Genomic DNA, 20,891 nt, shown 5'->3' with positions numbered 1-20,891 from the left:
GGTAGCATGGACACCCTAACAGCCATGCAGGGAAGAGCTGGGCCAGCAGCCGGTGATGCCCCAATACATTCAGACATACCTGCCCAAGTGCTGCTGGGCCCATGAGGCTGCCCAGGAATGCCCAGGCCCTGCAACCCTGAGGCAGAGAGGAGGCCAGATACCTGGAGCTCCTGCCTCAGCACATGCCAGAGCATCAGGCAGAGCCTAAGTCAGTCGTGGCTCCAGGGGCATCATTCAGGGACCTCGAGTTTGACATACGGGATGCTCACAGCACAGACACCCTGAGTGAAGGAGGGGCCAAGGCATGAGGAGTGGATGAGACACTTCTCTGCCTAAAGCCATCCTTATAATGGGGTTACACACCCTAGGGGAGAAGAAACAGTCTCACAGGTTCCAGAGCTGGAGAGTGTGAGCTGGAGCCTGAGCATGTTTCTCCAGGGCCCTCCGTTTCCTAGACGACACCATCTCAAGCTGCAGGGAAGAAGGAGCCTCAGCAGCCCAAGCCAGCCTCCCCATTCCCTTTCATGAGCGCAGCTCCCTGTGGGGCCCCCAAACAGAGTGCTGAGTGAGAACAGAAGGGAGGGCCCAGGCAGTACAGAGGTTAAGAACAGGAAGACTCCATGGAGAGCAGGAAAGGTTGGCAGTGGGGGTCAGCTTCCATGCCAGCCACTGTGAGGATGCTGCTGCTCTGCAAACTGGCTGTAGCCAAAGAGAAAGACTCCTGTCCCCTCTCTCCTGTTCCTGAGGCACTGCTCGGGTGGGAGCTACAAGTCCGCAAACACTGTCCCTTCTATGTGACAGGCCCCAGCAAGAATAGCACACAGGGACTAGCCTACCTGCTGTGCAGGCCCCAGTGCATCCCTCTCTGGGCCCTGCCACCCTTCCTACACTGCCTACCTCAGCAAATGGAGAAGGGAGCCCTGCACCCAAGCAGCAGGAACCCAGGCCATCACTGCTACAGCAGGGCCACTGTGGGCTGGAGGACTGAGGACAGGGGTGAGGGCTTTGAAGGAGACAGAACTGATGGATCAGAAGCAGAGAATCATCTCTGAGCCAAACCGCTCCTGGGCTAAGCCTGGGGACGACCCTCTTACCATCAATAACCACTATGCCAGCCCTTCCAAAGCCTACTCCTCCAAGACACGCTCTGTTTTTTTTTGTTTGTTTGTTTTTTGTTTTTTTTTTTTAAGAGATTCTGCTCTGTCCCCCAGGCTGGAGTGCAGTGGTGTGATCCCAATCTTGGCTCATTGCAACCTCTGCCTCCCAGGTTCAAGAGATTCTCCTGCCCCAGCCTCCCAAATAGCTGGGATTACAGGCAGACACTACCATGCCCAACTAATTTTTGTATTTTTAGTAGAGACAGGGTTTCACCATGTTGGCCAGGCTGGTCTCAAACTCCTGACCTCAGGTGATCCACCTGCCTCGGCCTCCCAAAGTGCTGGAATTACAGGCATAAGACACCGTACCCAGCTGAGATTATCTTTATAAGTCCATTTATACAACTCACAAGTTACCTCAGCTAGAGGCCCTACTAGGTCCTATTACTTTACTGCTTGTACTATCCATTTTGTTTGTTGTTGTTTTGAGACAGAGTCTTGTTCTGTCGCCCAGGCTGGAGTGCAGTAGTTCAATCTCTGCTCACTGCAACCTTTGCCTCTTGGGTTCAAGCGATTCTCCTGCCTCAGCCTCCCAAGTAGCTGGGATTAGTGGCACGTGCCACCACGCCCAGCTAATTTTTGTATTTTTAGTAGAGACGGGGTTTTACCATGTTGGCCAGGCAGGTCTCGAACCCCTGGTCTCAAATGATCTGCCTACCTTGGCCTCCCAAAGTGCTGAGATTACAGACGTGAGCCACTGTGCCCAGCCTGCTCGTACTATCACTTCCTCTACTAGACAATAAGCCTCTCTAAGCCAGGGGCCACCTCCCTGGTGCCTAAAGCTCTGCCAACCCAAAGCTGCCATTCCATAGTATGGTGACTGCCAGTGATGACTGAAAATGCTTTCCAGGTCAGGGGTCACCTATCCAGAAAGAGGAGGAGGACAAAGAGAAACCCTCCAGGAAAAATGGCCCCTGAGAGCTATCCAGCTGGGTCCTCAAGTCTTCTCCCTCAGGCTGGAGAGAGAAGCCAGCCCCTCCATACAGAACTTTATTTCTCCCATACACTAGGCACTAGTGTTCAGTGGTTCTGGCTGGAACCAGAAGACAATACCATCCTCTGTTTTGGGGGCATTCAGCCTCACCCAGGCAGGCCACCACATTACATAACAGCAGAGCCTCTGGGGATGTGCTCCTTGGAACTGAGCAGCGCAGAGCCCTTGCGGCTGTTTGCAGGGGACGACCCTCTTACCATCAGTGACCACTATGCCAGCCCCTCCAAAGCCACTCCTCCAAGACACCTTCTGATCTTATTCCCAGCTAGGAGAGAGGCAAGTGTAGCTTTCCCTCTGTGCCAATCACTGCTAGGGTAGATATCTGCCGAGCACCCAGAGGTGGCTGTGAACAGGAAGCCAAGCACACCTGCTTCAAGTTCAATTCCAGAAGCCTATTGCACAGCTGGTCCAGAGACACAGGAGGCCTGGAGCTGAACAGGAAGCAGTCAGCCAGCCCGGTGCCAGCAGAGGCCCAGGGAGTGAGCCCACAGCCCCCTCTCCAGACCTTCCCAAGATCTCCCTGGAAGGAAGATCACTATTCAGAAGTTCAGGTCAATAAATATGTACTAAGCCCTTGCTACATGCCAGGCTCGGTGCTGTGAGCTAGGGATACTGAGATGAAGTGGAAGAGATGAGTTATTTCCATAGAATAGTGAGTACAATGGTGGAGGTGCTATGAATGCTGAAAGGAAGGACCTCTGGAAGGAAGGAGGACTTAAGTGGAGAAGATGATGCCAAAAGTGGGTCTTGAAGGAAGAACAGAAGTTTCCAGGAAAAGGGGTGGGAAGCATTTTAGAGTAATTACTAGTGCTAAAGTCAAAGCAGGGAGGCTAGGACCACCAAATCCACGGGCAGGAGCAGGATTCTGGAGGGCTCTGCACACACTACAGGTTAAGTGGGTCGTGTGGAACCAGTGACCAGTTTTGTGGCAGCCAAGTGGAGGCTGATGAGCAGAGACAGAAAGATCTATTAGGAAGGGGTGGCAGAAGTTGGCAAGAGACAAAAGGACTTCCTCTGGGGCAGCCTTTGTCAAGGGAGAAGAGTTTTCTGATTGACAACTCTACCTCCATCCAAAGATGGTGTACATAGAACCTGGGCCAAGCCAGGCTGGGAGGAGAAGACCGATTTTATGGATGGCCTGGGCCACCTGGCTGCTCACCACCAGCTGATTAGGCAGCTGTGTTTGGAGTCTGATTGGGGAGCTCTTCCCTAACCACAGAGAGGGTGCCCAACAGCCCTCAGCACAGCTCAGCAGGTTAGGACATTGCCCTAGCAAAGGGCAAACAAACTAAATTACACACCCCTGGGCAAGAAGTGGAAGACTGGCTTGGAGCCAACCTAAATCAGAAACCCTGGTCCCATGCGGTTAAATAGGTCCACCTTCATCCTTTATTCATAGCTCCGTGAGTCTGTGCTTTCCAGCCGAGAGGTCACAGTTGCATCCCCCAAGACTCAGAGCCATACCTCCTCCCTCAACTTTTGCTTAAAGCCCCCAGTTAAGGACCTCCCAGGCAAAAACAAGTAGGGAGAGTTCAACAGAGACACACAGACAATACCTATAAGGTAATAGGATATGGCCTACCAGGTGCTTCTCCTTCAGGTCCATGGGCCAAGAGTACTGCAGGCATGCCCAGATGAATGTGGTCACCCCCAAAAGGAAGTCTCCTCCCCAGCATGTACAAATCCCGGTGAGTCTGTCACGGTCCCAACATCTGGGGAAAAAGAAGAAAGAAATCACCCAGGTTGCTGGAACAGGCAGCTACTGTGAAACACAACAGTATCTGTTTTTTTTTTTTTGAGACGGAGTCTCGCTCTATTGCTCAGGCTGGAGTACAGTGGCAAGATCTCGGCTCACTACAAACTCTGTCTCTTGGGTTCAAGCGATTTTCTTGCTTCAGCTTCCAAGTAGCTGGGATTATAGGTGTGTGTCACCACGCCCAGCTAATGTTGTATTTTTCAGTAGAGACAGGGTTTTGCCATGTTAGCCAGGCTGGTCTCCAACTCCTGACCTCAAGTGATCTTCCCGCCTCAGCCTCCCAACATAACAGTATCATCTAAACCACAGCATGGTACGTGGAAAAGAGCGAGACTCACTGACCAACAGACGGGGTCAGCCCTGTCGAGCAGCAGTCAGCTCTGGATGAATTCCACTCTCTGAGCCCAGGAGGGAGAGGGCCACAGAGAGGATTCTGGAGGGGTACAAACTCTCTCTCTTTTACCCTTCATTTTCTCTTTTTTTGGAGATGGAGTCTCACTCTGTCACCCAGGCTGGAGTGCTGTGGCCCAATCTTGGCTCACTGCAACCTCCGCCTCCTGGGTTCAAGCAATTCCCTGCCTCAGCCTCCTGAGTAGCTGGGACTACAGGCACCTGCCACCACGCCCGGCTAATTTTTGTATTTTTAGTAAAGATAGGGTTTCACCATTTTGGTCAGTCTGGTCTTGAACTCCTGACCTCGTGATCCACCCACCTCAGACTCCCAAAGTGCTGGAATTACAGGCATGAGCCACTGTGCCCGGCCTTCATTTTCTTTCTTTCTTTTTTTTTTTTTTTTTTTGAGATGGAGTCTTGCTCTGTCACCCAGGCTGGAGTGCAGTGGCACAATCTCAGCTCACTGCAAGCTCCGCCTCCCAGGTTCATGCCTCTCCGGCCTCAGCCTCCCGAGTAGCTAGGACTACAGGTGCCCGCCACCACGCCATGCTAATTTTTTTGTATTTTTAGTAGAGACAAGGTTTCACCGTGTTAGCCAGGATGGTCTCGATCTCCTGACCTCATGATCCGCCCGCCTCGGCCTCCCAAAGTGCTGGGATTACAGGTGTGAGCCACCGCGCCCGCCCATTTTCTCTATTATTAGTATTATTATTTTGAGATGGAGTCTTGCTTTCTTGCCCAGGCTGGAGTGCAGTGGCGTGACCTTTGCTTACTGCAACCTCCACCTCCTGGGCTCAAGTGACTCTCCTGTCTCAGCCTCTCAAGTAGCTGGGATTACAGGCATGCACTAGCATCCCCGGCTAATTTTTGTATTTTTAGTTGAGACAGGGTTTCACCATGTTGGTCAGGCTGGTCTTGAACTCCTGACCTCAAGTGATCCACCTGCCTCAGCCTCTCAAAGTGCTGGGATTACAGGCATGAGCTACCATGCCCAGGCTATTATTATTTTTTAAAATTCTGTGTGGAGAAGGGGTCTTGCTATGTTGCCCAGGTTGGTCTTAACCTCCTAGACTCAAGCAATGCTCCCCACCTCAGTCTCTTAAAGTTCCGCGACTACAGGCTACAGGCGTGAATCACTGTGCCCAGCCTCAACCTTCATTTTCAAAGGCACACTGTGTTTTGTTCCATATGTACTCTGTTTATCACTGAATTACAGCATGCAGGAAAAGCCTTGGTTTATTGGCTTTTTTGTTTGTTTGTTTGAGACGGAGTTTCACCCTTATTGCCCAGGATGGAGCGCAATGGCATGATCTCAGCTCACTGCAACCTCTGCCTCCCGGGTTCAAGCGATTCTCCTGCCTCAGACTCCTGAGTAGCTAGGATTACAGGCATATGCCACCACGCCCAGCTAATTTTTGTATTTTTAGCAGAGACGGGGTTTCACCATGTTGGTCAGGCTGGTCTCCAACTCCCAACCTCAGGTGATCCACCCACCTCAGCCTCCCAAAGGGTTTATTGGCATTTTTATTATTACTACTTTTTTGGTAGAGATTGGGTCTTGCTATGTTGCCCAGGCTGGTCATGAACTCCTGACCTCAAGTGATCTGCCTGCCTCGGCCTCCCAAAGTGCTGGGATTTCAGGCATGAGCCACTGCACCCAGCCAGCATTTTGAAAATTTAGGGTTAAGGCCGAGCACAGTGGCTCACGCCTGTAATCCCAGCACTTTGGGAGGCCAAGGCAGGCAGATCACTTGAGGTCAGGAGTTCCAGAGCAGCCCGGCCAACATGGTGAATCCCCATCTCTACTAAAAATACAAAAATTAGGCTGGGCGCGGTGGCTCAAGCCTGTAATCCCAGCACTTTGGGAGGCCGAGGCGGGTGGATCACGAGGTCAGGAGATCGAGACTATCCTGGCTAACATGGTGAAACCCCGTCTCTACTAAAAATACAAAAAACTAGCCGGCGTGGTGGCGGGCGCCTGTAGTCTCAGCTACTTGGGAGGCTGAGGCGGGAGAATGGCGTGAACCCGGGAGGCGGAGCTTGCAGTGAGCCGAGATCACGCCACTGCACTCCAGCCTGGGAGACACAGCGAGACTCCGTCTCAAAAAAAAAAAAAAAAAAAAAAAAAAAAAAAAAAAAAAAAAAAATTAGCCAGGCGTGGTGGTGGGCACCTATAATCCCAGTTACTCAGGAGGCTAAGGCAGGAGAATCACTTGAACCTGGGAGGCAGAAGTTGCAGTGAGTTGAGATTGTGCCACTGCACTCCAATCGGGCGACAGAGTGAGACTTGGTCTCAAAAAAAAAAAAAAAAATTAGGGTTAAGGTTAGTCTTAACATCAAGTGAAATCTAGATATGCAAGTTGGATAATCAGCGGGCAGCTGGGACAGCAGCAGGGTGGACGTCCACTGCGTCCCCAGAACGCAGTGGCAGCCCAATTTGACAACAGGTCTGACAAAAGCGGGCCTGCTTACCTGGAAAATGAGGTTAGCTCTACCTCCCCACCTACCCTCACCAGCCCCCACCCTCCCGCCCTGGCAGCCATCACAACTCTAATGATCTCGGACCAGGGTGTGTTTGAGCAAAGAGTGACACTGAGTATTCTGGTTTGATGCCAAGCGACTCCTCTTGGAGAAAGCACTAACCTAACGACTAGGACAGTTTTTTGGGGGCCAGCAGCAAGCCTTGTCAAGGGGTACCAGGCAGAAACCCAGGAGAACTGACCCAGAAAAAAGCTGTCAAGAAACAATAAAAGCTGTGTCCGGAGGACCCAACCAGAAGTCCCCAGTTCTACCGCCAGCTCCACTCCAAAACCCCGTCCAATTCCTCTCAAGGTGGCACCCATGCTGGTGCCCCAGGCTGAGCAACCAAGTCTGTCCCACCTCTGCCTTTGAAAACTGAGCCAGCCTCAAAGGCTCAGATACAGACAGGGACGCTGGAAGTGGCCTTGCAATGCAGTGACATTCAGTCTTTGGCAGCCAACTGAAATGGGATCCTGAGGGACCAAAGCCACTCCTCCCCAAGGCCACTGTCTGACTCAGGCTGCCCCAGTCCTGTTTACGACTGCAGCTTGAGGTCCCCATGGCACCCCATCCCAGCAGGGGCTGGATGAGATCGTTGCCACACAGGGAAAAGCACCAGGAGCCAGATGGGGACTGTGCCTGTTAACTCCTTCTGCCAACGCTAGAAAAGCAAAATCACTCTGTGGCCAGCTGGAACCACAGCAGTACAGAGAGGGCAGCCAGGAACAGGACATTTTTCTAAGAGTCTCTGTTTTCCCATCATTCCATACATGGGATTCTGGGAGACAGCCATTCTTAACTGTCTGATCTGAAACCAGTAGCCGGGTCCTTAAAGGGCCAGTTCTGCTCCTAGTCCACTGTGAAAACAAGCACAGGATTCAAAGCCAAATATCCCTGGGTTCAAATCCTAGCTCCAGTTTGTCTTGAACGCCAGTGGCCTTGACAAATTATTTGTCCCTCTGAGCCTCTTTGTTCATAGAATGGAAATGACAATACCTATTTCACAGAGGAGCTATAGAATTATGAAAAATAGTATATGTTGGGGATCTAGTATAATATTTGACATATAGTAGGTACTCAATAGACAACTGCCATTACTATCAGCAGCAAGCAAAAAATATGAACCAAGTGCCACTTAGGTGAAGAATAAGGACTCAAAAGCAAGGTGGAAGAAAAACAAATGGATGGCATAATGATGGGAAAGAAATAAGTGAAACTGTCTTTATTTGCAGAAGACAAGATCAACTGTATATGGAGAAAATACTAAGGAATCTACAAATAAGATACTAAAACAAATAAGGGTGCAAAGTTGTAGGATATAAGGTCAAAATACAAAATATAAATATATTTCTATATACTATAATCAAATGTCAGAAAATAAAAATTTTAATATCATTTATAACAGTATAAAAACAGCATGGCCGGGCGCGGTGGCTCACACCTGTAATCCCAGCACTTTGGGAGGCTGAGGTGGGTGGATCACCTGAGGACAGGAGTTCCACACCAGCCTGGCCAACATGGTGAAACCCCATCTCTACTAAAAATACAAAAATTAGCCAGGCGTGGTTGTGGGTGCCTGTAATCCCAGATACTTGGGAGGCTGAGGCAGAAGAATCACTTGAACCCCGGAGGCAGTGAGCCGAGATCACGCCATTGCACTCCAGCCTGGGTGACAAGAACAAAACTCAGTCTCAAAAAAAAAAACCTATAAATTATTCTAATAAAAATATATGTAAGACCTGTACACTGCTGAGAAAAATTAAAGAAGACTTAAATAAATGGGGAAATATACAATGTTCATGGATTGGAAGGCTCAGTATTAAGATGACAATTATCCCCTGATTTATAGATTTAATACAATCTTTTTTTTTATTCCCCTTCTCGTTGCCCAGGCTAGAGTGCAATGGCACAATCTCAGCTCACTGCAACCTCTGCCTCCTGGGTTCAAGTGATTCTCCTGCCTCAGCCTCCCGAGTAGCTGAGATTATAGGTGCCCACCACCATGCCTGGCTAATTTTTTGTTTTTTGTTTTTGTAGAGATGGGGTTTCACCATGTTGGCCAGGCTGGTCTTGAACTCCTGACCCCAGGTGATCCATCTGCCTCAGCCTCCCAAAGTGCTGGGATTACAGGTTTGAGCCACCGCACCCAGCCTCTCAATACAATCTTAATCAAAGTCCCAGCTGGGACTTCCATAGAAATTGGCAAGCTGATTCTAAAATTTGTATGGAAAGATAAAGAACCTAGAATAGGCAAAACAATTTTGAAAAGAGAAACAAATTCTGTGGACTTACACTACCTGATTTGAAGATTTAACATACAGCTACAGTAATCAAAACATGTGGTACTGATACAAGGAGAGGCATACAAATCAGTGGAACAGAACAGAGTAGTACTAGATTCACACATATTGACCCTTACTTCATACCATATACAAAAATTAACTTAAAATGGATCACACATCTAAACATAAAGGTTACATCTATAACACTTCCAGAAGAAAATATGCAGGAGGGGTGGGGACAGGAATCTTTGTAACTTGGGATAAGCAAAGATTTCTTAAAACACAAAAAACATAAACCATAAAAGAAAGCAACTTTAGCCAGGTCTGGTGGAGCACGCCTGTAGTCCTAACTGCTTGGGAGGCTGAGGTAGGGGAATCACTTGAGCCCAGGAGTTGAAGGTTACAGTGAACTATGATTGTGCCACTTCACTACAGTCTAGGCAACAGAGTGAGACCCTGCCTCTAAAAAACAAATAAATAAAAGGAAACAACTGATAAATTGTTCCATAAAAATAAAAAAAATTTCCACTCTTCAAAACGTGCCATAAAGAAATTGAGGCTGGGCATAGTAGCTCCTGCCTATAATCCAAGCACTTTGGGAGGCTGAGGCAGACAGATCACTTGAGGCCAAGAGTTCGAGTCTAGCCTGAGCAACATAGCAAAATCACGTCTCAAAAAGCAAAAGTAGTTTTGAAGTCTTTGGGATTAAAAAAAAATGATTATTTTATATATATATATATATGTGTGTGTGTGTGTGTGTGTGTGTAATTCTTACGGCTCAGTAACAAGACCAACAACCCAATTTTAAAATGAGCAAAGATTTCAGCCAAGCATGGTGGTACACATCTGCAGTCCTAGATACTTGGGAGGCTGAGGCAGGAGGATCACTTGAGCTCAAGAGTTGGAGGTTGCAGTGAGCCATGATCTCGCCACTGCACTCCAGCCTGGGCAACAAAGTGAGACCTTGTCTTAATAAATAAATAAATAAAACAAACAAATAGGCAGAGATTTGAACAGACTTTTCACAAGATATAAAAACAGCCAATATGAATATGAAAAGATGGTCAACAACATTAATCATTAGGGAAACAAAAATTAAAACCACAATGAGAAGGCCGGGCATGGTGGCTCAAGCCTGTAATTTCAGCACTTTGGGAGGCTGACGGGGGAGGATGACTTGAGGCCAAGAGTTGGAGACTAGCCTGGGCAACATACCAAGACCCTGTCTTACAAAAAAATTTAAAACCACAATGAAAGACCAATATACACCCATCAGAATGACTAAAATGAAAAAGACTGAGAATATGGCTGAGGCAGGAGGATCTTGAGACCAGGAGTTCAAGGCTGCAGGGAGCTATGATCACACCACTGCACTCCAGCCTGGGAAACAGAATGAGACCTTGTCTCTAACAACAACAACAAAAAGAGCCGGGTGCAGTGGCTCATTCCTGTAATCCCGGCACTTTGGGAAGCCAAGGTGGGTGGATCCCCTGAGGTCGGGAGTTTGAGACCAGACTGACCAACATGGAGAAACCCCGTCTCCACTAAAAATACAAAAATCAGCCTGGCGTGGTGGCGCACGCCTGTAGTCCCAGCTACTTGGGAGGCTGAGGCAGGAGAATCGCTTGAACCCAGGAGGCGGAGGTTGCAGTGAGCCAAGATCACGCCATTGCACTCCAGCCTGGGCAACAAGAGCGAAACTCCGTCTCAAAAAAAAGAAAGAAAGAAAGAAAGAAAATGAAAAAATACACAGGGATAAGGGGCCAAAATGGAGAGGCTCTGAGGAGTCACTGAAGAGTCTGGGTTTCTGAGTAGGCCACAGGTTTGTTTGTTTTTTTGAGATAGGGTCTCACCCTATTGCCCAGGCTAGAGTACGGTGGTGCAATCACAGCTCATTGCACCTCAACTTCCCAGGCTCAAGTGATCCTCCCACCTCAGCCTCCCGAGTAGCTAGGATCACAGGTATGTGCCACTACGCCTGACAATTTTTTTTCTGGAGACAGGGTCTATGTTACCCAGGCTGTTAGCAGTATTTTAAGAGGGTAGAACATGGATCAGAGGGAAAAGGAAAGAAATTTTAGGCAGAAGAGTTAGAAGAAAATGACGATAATCTTGGTTTGCCATGCCAAGTATCTAGACAAAGGTGGCAATAGTAGCCATGAAAACAAAGGGGTGGATGCTTCCTGATGCCAAGCTCAGAAACAAGGTCAAAAAGAACTAAGGGCTGGGCACGGTGGCTCATGCCTGTAATCCCAGCACTTTGGGAGGCCAAGGTGGGCGGATCATGAGGTCAGGAGGTCGAGACTATCCTGGCTAACATGGTGAAACCACATCTCTACTAAAAATACAAAAAATTAGCCGGGCATGGTGGCGGGCACCTGTAGTCCCAGCTACTCGGGAGGCTGAGGCAGGAGAATGGCGTGAACCCGGGAGGCGGAGCTTGCAGTGAGCTGAGATCGTGCCACTGAACTCCAGCCTGGGCAAGAGAGCAAGACTCCGTCTCCAAAAAAAAAAAACCAAAAGAACTAAGTGGGAGCCCAAGGCTCAGATTGAGGGCAAGATGAGGAGTTGGCTGTCCTTCTAATCCCTTCAAGGACAAACTTCATTAGCTGTGCTTGTACGCTAGCCATGCCCAACACACAAAAAATACAGTTTGGTGGATTTGTATTCAGTTTAATGGTAGTGCCCACAGGGTACTAATTGATAGATCTGTGTTAAGCTGGAGGGAAATTTTTAATAGCAAGCTGTAGAATTCTATCCTTGGTGGCATTATAGTCAATATTTTTATCAATGACTTGGGTGAGGAAACAGATGGTATGCTAATCAAATTCTTGGAGAGCATAAACCTGGAAAGGAGATCAAAGTCAAAATCCAAGAGGCTCTCAACAGGCTGAAGTGATGGGCCAAATCAAATGGGTTCAGTTTAACTGGAAAAAATATTAAGTCCTGCACTTAGGTTCAAAAACTACTGTATAAAACTACCACAAATGGATTAATTAGATGCAATTTCAATATGAGTGTGTGCTCACTCAAAGTTCATTCACATTTAGGCTGCATTAATAGATATCCCGTGTCCCTAACAAGAAATGAGGAAGTCTGATTTCTGTACATATCAGAGAACTCCTGGAATATTTTGTTCAGTTGTACATCACACACTTTAAGAAGGACACTAACAAAACTGGAAGGCCTTCAGAGACCAGCAACCAGGTTGGAGAAACCAAGACATGAGAAATGGCAGAAAGAACTGAAGATGCTTAGCTAGTACACCAAAAACACATTTTGGGTGCAAGCAGGGCTAGAAAGGTATCATGGCTATAAGCAGTGAGAAGGGTCAGGCTTACTCTGGGAGGCCCCAAAACAGGAACTAGGATGCTATAAGAGCTAGACTGACTTCAAATGTACAGTATCTTTCTATTTCTATATAGTTTAAACTGTATATATATATTTTTTCCTTTTTTTTCTTTTGGAGACAGATTCTCATTCTGCTGCCCAGGCTGGAGTGCAGTGGCACGATCATGGCTCACTGGAACTGCAGTCTCAAACTCCTGGGCTCAAACAATCTTTCCACTTCAGCCTCCCAAGCAGCTGGGACTACAGACACATGCCACCATGACCAGTTGCTTTTTTTTTTTTTTTTTTTTTTTTTTTTTGTAGAAATAAGGTCTTGCTATGTTGCCCAGACTGGTCTAGAACTCTGGGGCTCAAGCAAATCCTCCCACCTCAGCCTCCCAAAGTGCTGGAATTACAGATGTGAGCCACTGAGTCAAGCCTAGAACTTACATTTTTCTTTTAAAAAAAAATATATATATAGAGAGAGAGATGGGGTCTCACTATGTTAACCAGGCTTGTCTTGAAGCGATTTTCCCATCTCGGCCTCCCAGAGTGCTGGGATTACAGGTGTGAGCCACCATGGCCAGCTTTAGAACTGTGTTTTTTTTTGTTTTTTTTGTTTTTTTTTTTTGAGACAGAGTCTTGCTCTGTCCCCCTGGCTGGAGTGCAGTGGCACTATCTCAGCTCACTGCAAGCTCCGCCTCCCGGGATCATGCCATTCTCCTGCCTCAGCCTCCCGAGTAGCTGGGACTACAGGCGCCCGCCACCGCGCCCTGCTAATCTTTTTGTATTTTTAGTAGAGACGGGGTTTCACCGTGTTAGCCAGGATGGTCTCGATCTCCTGACCTTGTGATCCGCCCGCCTCGGCCTCCCAAAGTGCTGGGATTACAAGCGTGAGCCACCGCGCCCGGCCAGAACTGTGTATTTTTAAAAATGGAACAGGCTGCCCTGTGAAGCCATGAGCTCCCCACCACTAGAGGGAACCAAGCAGAGCCTGAGAAATTATGGAGACAATTAATACATAAGGTAGAGATTAGGAAGACAGTTCTAACCCTGAGAGAATGTGAAACCAAGAAATCCAATGGTTTCTCCATATGCAAAGATGCTCAACTCTGCATATAAGAGACATTCAGGCCAGGTGTGGTGGCTCATGCCTGTAATCCCAGCACTTTGGGAGGCCGAGGCGGGCAGATCACGAGGCCAAGAGATCAAGACCATCCAGGCCAATATGATGAAATCCCGTCTCTACCAAAAATACAAAAATTGGCCAGGCGCGGTGGCTCACGCCTGTAATCCCAGCACTTTGGGAGGCCAAGGTGGGCAGATCACGAGGTCAGGAGATCGAGACCATCCTGGCTAACATGGTGAAACCCCGTCTCTACTAAAAATACAAAAAACTAGCCGGGCATGGTGGCGGGCGCCTGTAGTCCCAGCTACTCAGGAGGCTGAGGCAGGAGAATGGCGTGAACCCAGGAGGTGGAGCTTGCAGTGAGCCCAGATTGTGCCACTGCACTCCAGCCCAGGCAACAGAGCGAGATTCCATCTCAAAACAAACAAACAAAAAAACACACAAAAAAACAAAAATCAGCAGGCCTGGTGGCGCGTGCCTGTAGTCCCAGCTCCTTGGGAGACTTAGGCAGGAGAATTGCTTGAGCCCAGGAGTCAGAGGTTGCAGTGAGCCGAGATCACGCCACTACACTCCAGCCAGGCGATGGAGCAAGATTCCATCTCAAAAAAAAAAAAAAAAAAAAAAAAAAGACATTCAAATCAGACTACGCCAAGATAACAAAATTGGAAGACTTTCACCACCTAACTTCAAGCCTTATAAAGCTACAGTAATTAAAGCAATGTGGAGCCAGGCATGGTAGCTCACGCCTGTAATCCCAGCACTTTGGGACGCCAAGGCAGGCAGATCACTTGAGGTCAGGAGTTCAAGACCAGCCTGGCCAACCTGGTGAAACCCTGTCTCTACTGCAAATACAAAAAATTAGCTGGGCATGGTAGTGTGCACCTGTAATTCCAGCTACTTGGAGGCAAGGCAAGAGGATCCCTTGAACCCAGGAGGTGGAGGTTGCAGTGAGCTGAGATCGTACCACTGCACTCCAGCCTAGGCAACAGAACGAGACTCTGTCTCAAAACAACAACAACAATGATAAAGCAATGTCGTATTATAGCCTGGCATTAGACAGTAGCAGACAGAAATAGATTCAGGAATATATGTTTAAGTGACTTTTGAGAAAGATGAAAGGCAATTCAGTGGAGACAGGATAGTCTTTTCAACAAATGGTGCTGAACAATTAAATATTCACATGCAAAAAAAAAAAAAAAAAAAAAGAACTTGGGGCCGGGCGCGGTGGCTCAAGCCTGTAATCCCAGCACTTTGGGAGGCCGAGACGGGCAGATCACGAGGTCAGGAGATCGAGACCACCTTGGCTAACACGGTGAAACCCCGTCTCTACTAAAAAATTCAAAAAACTAGCCGGGCGAGGTGGCGGGTGCCTGTAGTCCCAGCTACTCGAGAGGCTGAAGCAGACTGGCGTAAACCCGGGAGGCGGAGCTTGCAGTGAGCTGAGATCCGGCCACTGCACTCCAGCCTGGGCGACAGAGCAAGACTCCATCTCAAAAAAAAAAAAAAAAAAAAAAATTCTTTTTTATACTTTTTCCTGCCCTTGCATACACATACTTTTGTGCCTTTTGATTTTCAAATCATGTGACTGTATCCAATATATCTTTAAAAGATCAGCAACTTCAGGCTGCACACGGTGGCTCATGCCTGTAATCCCAGCACTTTGGGAGGCTGACGCAGGTGGATCACCTGGGGTCAGGAGTTCAAGATCAGCCTGGCCAACATGGTGAAACCCCGGCGCTACTAAAAATACAAAAATTAGCCAGACGCGGTGGTGTGCGCCTGTAATCCCAGCTACTCGGAAGGCTGAGACAGGAGAATTGCTTGAACCTGGGAGGCAGAGATTGCAGTAAGTTGAGATCACACCACTGCACTCCAGACTAGGATAGAGCAAAACTCTGTCTCAAAACAAAACAAAACAAAAGCCAATCGCAAAAGGACAAATGTTGTATGATTCCTCTTATATGAGGTTTCTAAAATAGTCAAATCACAGAGACAGAAAGTAGAAAGACGGTTGCCAGGGGGTGGGAGCAGGGGGAAATGGGGAGTTAAATGTTTAACGGGGACAGAGTTTCAGTTTGGGAAAGTAAGAACGTTCTGGAAAAGGATGGTGATGAGGGTTGCACAACAATGCAAACGTACTTAATGTCGCAGAAGTGGTTATAATGGAAAATATTATACTGTGTATTTTTTTCCATAATTTTAAAAATTCAGCAACTTCTGGCAGGACACGGTGGCTCATGCCTGTAACTCCAGCACTTTGGGAGGCCGAGGCAGGCAGATCCCTTGAGCACAGGAGTTTGAGACCAGCCTGGGCAACAGGGCAAGAACCTGTCTCTATAAAAAATACAAAAATTGGCCGGGCGCGGTGGCTCAAGCCTGTAATCCCAGCACTTTGGGAGGCCGAGACGGGCGGATCACGAGGTCAGGAGATCGAGACCATCCTGGCTAACATGGTGAAACCCCATCTCTACTAAAAATACAAAAAACTAGCCGGGCGAAGTGGCGAGCGCCTGTAGTGCCAGCTACTCGGGAGGCTGAGGCAGGAGAATGGTGTAAACCCGGGAGGCGGAGCTTGCAGTGAGCTGAGATCCGGCCTCTGCACTCCAGCCCAGGCGACAGAGCGAGACTCCGTCTCAAAAAACAAACAAACAAAAAAAAAAAACAAAAATTGGCCAGGCGCGGTGGCTCACACCTGTAATCCCAGCACTTTGGGAGGCCGAGGCGGGTGCATCACGAGGTCAGGAGATCGAGACCATCCTGGAGAACACGGTGAAACCCCATCTCTACTAAAAATACAAAAAAATTAGCTGGGCATGGTGGCGGGCGCCTATAGTCCCAGCTTCTTGGGAGGCTGAGGCAGGAGAATGGTGTGAACCTGGGAGGTGGCAGAGCTTGTAGTGAGCCGAGATCATGCCACTGCACTCCAGCCTGGGCGACAGAACAAGACTTCGTCTCAAAAAAAAAAAAAAAAAAAAATACAAAAATTAGCCAGGTGTGGTAGAATATGCCTGTGGTCCCAGCTACTCAGGAGACTAAGGTGGAAGGATCACCTGAGGTCTGGAGATCAAGGCTGCAGTAAGCCATAATCACACCACTGCACTCCAACATGGGCTACAGAGCAAGTTCTGTCTCAAAAAAAAAAAGAAAAAGAAAAATCAGCAACTCCTGATTCTGAAATAGGCTCTGCCTTATAGCTAAGCAATATGCCCCACTTGGCTTTCATGCCAACGTAATGAAGGTTTACACTCTTTGAATACACCTTTGAGTCTTTCTCCAGCATACATCTTTGTAAAGTGTTTCCCAGTATTTTTCTGTTCACCTCCCTACCAAGCAAGACTGGTACCATGAACCTCCTTTTTAAGAAGCCCCTGAAGTTATGAAAATTGGGTTCATTTAATCATAGTACACTAAAATTTCTGGTTCCTCAAATACCACTCTAAGCCTTTCAAGGTTTTTCTCTCTGACACCCCTCACCCCTCTCCCATCACTTCTGGCCTTGGGAGCTAGAGAAACCCAAAGCAAGCAGTGTGTGGTTTGCTCTTCCTTACGCAGGCCATCAGTGTCTAAATCTGGCCCTGAAACTACTTGTCATGCCATGTGACCCATCCTGTTTACTACCATCTCAGCAGCCACAGGCAAAGCTTATTATTACACAAACCCCTGATCACCAAACCACACATTCTGGCTGGCAGGTCTGCTTGGAAGAAAAGCATTCCTGTTTCAGCCATGGCCTACCCTCTAGTTCACCTGTGCTGCTATAAACAAATCCAGGCCTGCCTGGAAACGGCCTTTAAACAATATTTTTAAATCCTATCATTTTGGTAAAGAAAGGCACCATCGTAAAAACAACACTAACACAATAGTAAGATAAGAAATATTGACACATATTTACCAACTGGTGCCAAGCCTGACCCAGAAGCTTCTCACTTGAACACCAGGAATGGACTTAAAGGCTTTGTGGCGTTCAGGCTCGGACTGCTATAGTAAGAGTTCAACTTGATTCATGAGATTAAGCTAAATACATAAAGCCTTGGGTGTAGGTAGTATTTACATTAGGACTCCTCCCTCTCCTGTAGAAACTGTTTCTCAAGCCCAACTTAGGGAGAGAGCAGCAGGGATGAACTGGACGATCACAACCTTCATTTCTCATTAGTTTCTACAGGAGTTAAGGTTTCCAAAAGGCTGGTTCTCAGCACTAGCAGCTGGCACTCCCTAGCAACTTCTCAAAATAGAAATGTCAAGGGGTTTCTGTTCTCTTCCATTTCACTGTCCAGGCCTAGCTCTCCCAGTCTCATCTGATGTCAAGTCACCACAAACAAGGGGCGTGGTGGTCTGGCGGTTCAAGGGCAGTTAACTCTCATCATTTGGGGGCTGATGATGAAGAGGATGGATTGTACTTCACCTCCCTGGTCAATGTACTACTCCACAGTATCCACCAGTTTTCTTGTTTGCAGTTTTGACAAAGAGAACCAGTGAGCAAGGAAGTTAGAGCTAACATAGCAGCTAAGACTTGCAATGTTTTGAGGATTTTATCTGAACGTGCTGTCTCCTGTTCTAGGGTTACCATAGTCTAAATTTTATTTTATTTTATTTTTTGAGACTGAGTCTGGCTCTGTCGCCGAGGCTGGAGTGCAGTGGCCGGATCTCAGCTCACTGCAAGCTCCGCCTCCCGGGTTTACACCATTCTCCTGCCTCAGCCTCCGGAGTAGCTGGGACCACAGGCGCCCGCCACCTCGCCCGGCTAGTTTTTTTGTATTTTTTAGTAGAGACGGGGTTTCACCGTGTTAGCCAGGATGGTCTCGATCTCCTGACCTTGTGATCCGCCCGTCTCAGCCTCCCAAAGTGCTGGGATTACAGGCTTGAGCCACCGCGCCCGGCTACCATAGTCTAAATTTTAATGTGCTCTGATCTTTACAGTGATTTGCAAACTTTCTGATTCCATGACTCTTTTTTTTTTTGTTTTTGGAGACAGAGTCTTGCTCTGTTGCCCAGGCTGGAGTGAGTGCAGTGGCATGATCATGGCTCACTGCAGCCTCGACCTGGACTCAAGCGATCCTCTGGCCTCCATCTCCCAAGGAGCTGGGAACACAGGTATGTGCCACCATGCCCAGCTAATTTTTTGGTTTTCGTGTCACTGTGTTGCCCAGGTTGATCTCAAACTCCTGGGCTCAAGCAATCCTCCCACATCAGCCTCCCAAAGTGCTGGGATTACAGGCATTATTTTGACTCTTTTGAACCTTACTAATGCCATTGTTTTAAATTTTTTTATTTATTTGTATTATTTTAGTTCTGCCTCAGGATCTAACATTTTTTTTTAACCACCTCTTTAGAATACCAAGATCAGCTCTTCTTTTGCCAAAAGTACTATAAAGAGATACCACAGTGCCATTTCTTCTCTCCTCAGTGGCTCTCAATCTTTTTCTGCCTCCACGCTGTTCCTGTATGCAACGCGTTCCTGTGAATAACATCTCTAATGACACTATAATGGTTCCCAAAAAACAAGGAAGAGGCACACCTTCCTCCTACTCTGCCTCTCGCTGCCCTGAGAATCACTGAAATAATTTATGCCCCCAATATAGACAGAGACAACAATAAATATTAATACGAGTAGTTCGCCAGAGAACTACCTGCTGGCTTCTTAAAATTAATGAATGCAAACCAGGCATGAAGACCCTAGTAATTGCCAGGAAGCATAGGAGGATCCGACTTTTAATGCCCAGAGCCACCCTGCAAGAGGCTCAGGGGAGTCAGGGAACTTGATTTCCTCAGGTCACACCTAGGAAACAACTGGCTCTGGCGGATAAAGAACTCAACACCCCTGGACTTTCGGATTCTAGTTTGGCTCTAGGTGACCCTGGCCTTGCCTCTCTGAACAATCTCCACATCTGCAAAATGAAAATGTTAAAACTGCCCCCTCCCTGCTTCCATCTTCCAAGGTTACCTGTGGAATAACAACTATGTCACTAAAGCTTAGCGTCTTGGATAAATCATGAGAAAACGATCCTTCTCTCCAATGCACACACCCACACACCAGAAGGAAAACAGATTCCATAACGAGCTCCCTCCTTTTTTCCCTCAAGAGCCACCGAAAAACTCAGGAGAGAGGGTGGGATGTAGCAGCACGTGACCAAGGCAATGCCAAAGTGCAGCCCGCGGTGACACACCAATGAAAGAGCCGGGCTTTGCTTGCATCTGGCGCTGGGCAGCGGGCAGGGGCCGCATCGTGGCATGCTAGGAACCGGGAGACCTGGGCTCCAGGGGTGTGCGGCACAGGAACCGGGGCATTGCACAGGAATCACTTTATCCGATGCCATGGATGGTAGCCTATGGTTGCTTCTGAGGAGCCTGAAAACGCTTCTGGAAAGGCGGAAGGAAAAGAAAGCACGCTCCAAACTGCAAGATCAGGGAGGGCTGCCAGGAGCCCCTCGGCCGGCTCCATCCAGCTGGGGATGGCCGCGCGAGGACCCCGGGCGGCTGCGGAGAGCGCGCGCAGGCGGCACAACGGTCTTTATTTGGGTCGGGGTATGAGGACTTCCAGGGGCCTCCAAATAAATACTCAGGGCGTCGGCGCTGGGAGCCCTCTGGGCCAGGGCCCAGGCACGACAGACCTGGGGCAGGGATTCTTTGTTGGCGAGAGGCTTTATTTCTGGCGAGAGACCCCACAATGGACCAATCCAGGGCCGAGAGCAAGAGTCTGAAGACTCGGGGGAAGGCAATGGTCAAGAGCTGGAGACCAGAGCCAGTCCCTGGACTCCCCCTCAGGAGGCATCCCCTGAGGCCGTTCTCTGGGTGCAGACCCCAGACTCCCCTTTCCTTGACCAAGAATCCAAAGGACGCGCAAGGCCGAGCCCCACGCCCCCTTGTTCCCCGCTTTCGGGCCACGGGCCTTCTCGTACTTACCGGGGCCACGGGGCCGGTCTTGCTCGCCCGCGTCCTCTCCCCTCCCAGCCCCCTCACTTCACGTCCCCTCCTCCGGGGGCCGCAGCCATGTCCGTTACTGGCAACTCTAAGGGGGCTTGCCTCCGTTCCGGACAACAGAGGCGCCTGGCAGAGAGCTAAAGTTCAGGCCACCGATTGGTCAGAATTTGAGAATGGGGGTGAATTTTGGCTTCTTATTGGCTACGCGGCGTGCCAGGCTGTAGCTGCAACCGCCCCTCTGAGAGCCTGGCGGAATTAGGTGCCGAGTGATGCGACCGGGAGAGTGAAAAGCAACTGTCCTTTCCTGGGCGTAATGCTCAGGCACTTTCTAGTCCAGAAGCCCTGACCAGAGGGCACGGCTTTAGCTTCAATTCGTTTTCCTACGGAATTATTCTAAAAAGATAGGCGGCAC

The 20,891-nt window shown here is 48.6% G+C and overlaps 1 protein-coding gene across 8 annotated transcripts in view; it reads right to left on the bottom strand.

Moving 5' to 3' along the window:
* Window positions 1–20,610, bottom strand: part of LOC105469163 (transmembrane protein 94) — a 45,684-nt gene extending 25,074 nt beyond the window's left edge. For 5 of the 8 annotated variants that reach the window (XM_011719822.3, XM_011719828.3, XM_011719823.3 and 2 more), the window contains exon 1: window positions 3,734–3,860. Coding sequence is in view for 3 of the 8 variants with exons in the window: in XM_011719825.3 (XP_011718127.1) it covers window positions 3,734–3,757 (24 nt within the window). In the remaining 5 variants the exon portion in view is untranslated. Of the gene's footprint in view, window positions 1–3,733; window positions 3,864–20,461 lie in introns of those variants that run through there. The other 3 variants (XM_011719825.3, XM_024788911.2, XM_011719830.3) reach the window with 1 other exon arrangement.
* Window positions 20,611–20,891: the final 281 nt, after the last annotated feature.

This window comes from Macaca nemestrina, chromosome 17 (genome assembly GCF_043159975.1).
Source record: "Macaca nemestrina isolate mMacNem1 chromosome 17, mMacNem.hap1, whole genome shotgun sequence".
Lineage (NCBI taxonomy): Eukaryota > Metazoa > Chordata > Mammalia > Primates > Cercopithecidae > Macaca > Macaca nemestrina.
Note: the sequence above shows the minus strand (reverse complement) of the source record. Positions and strands in the feature narration are given on the sequence as shown.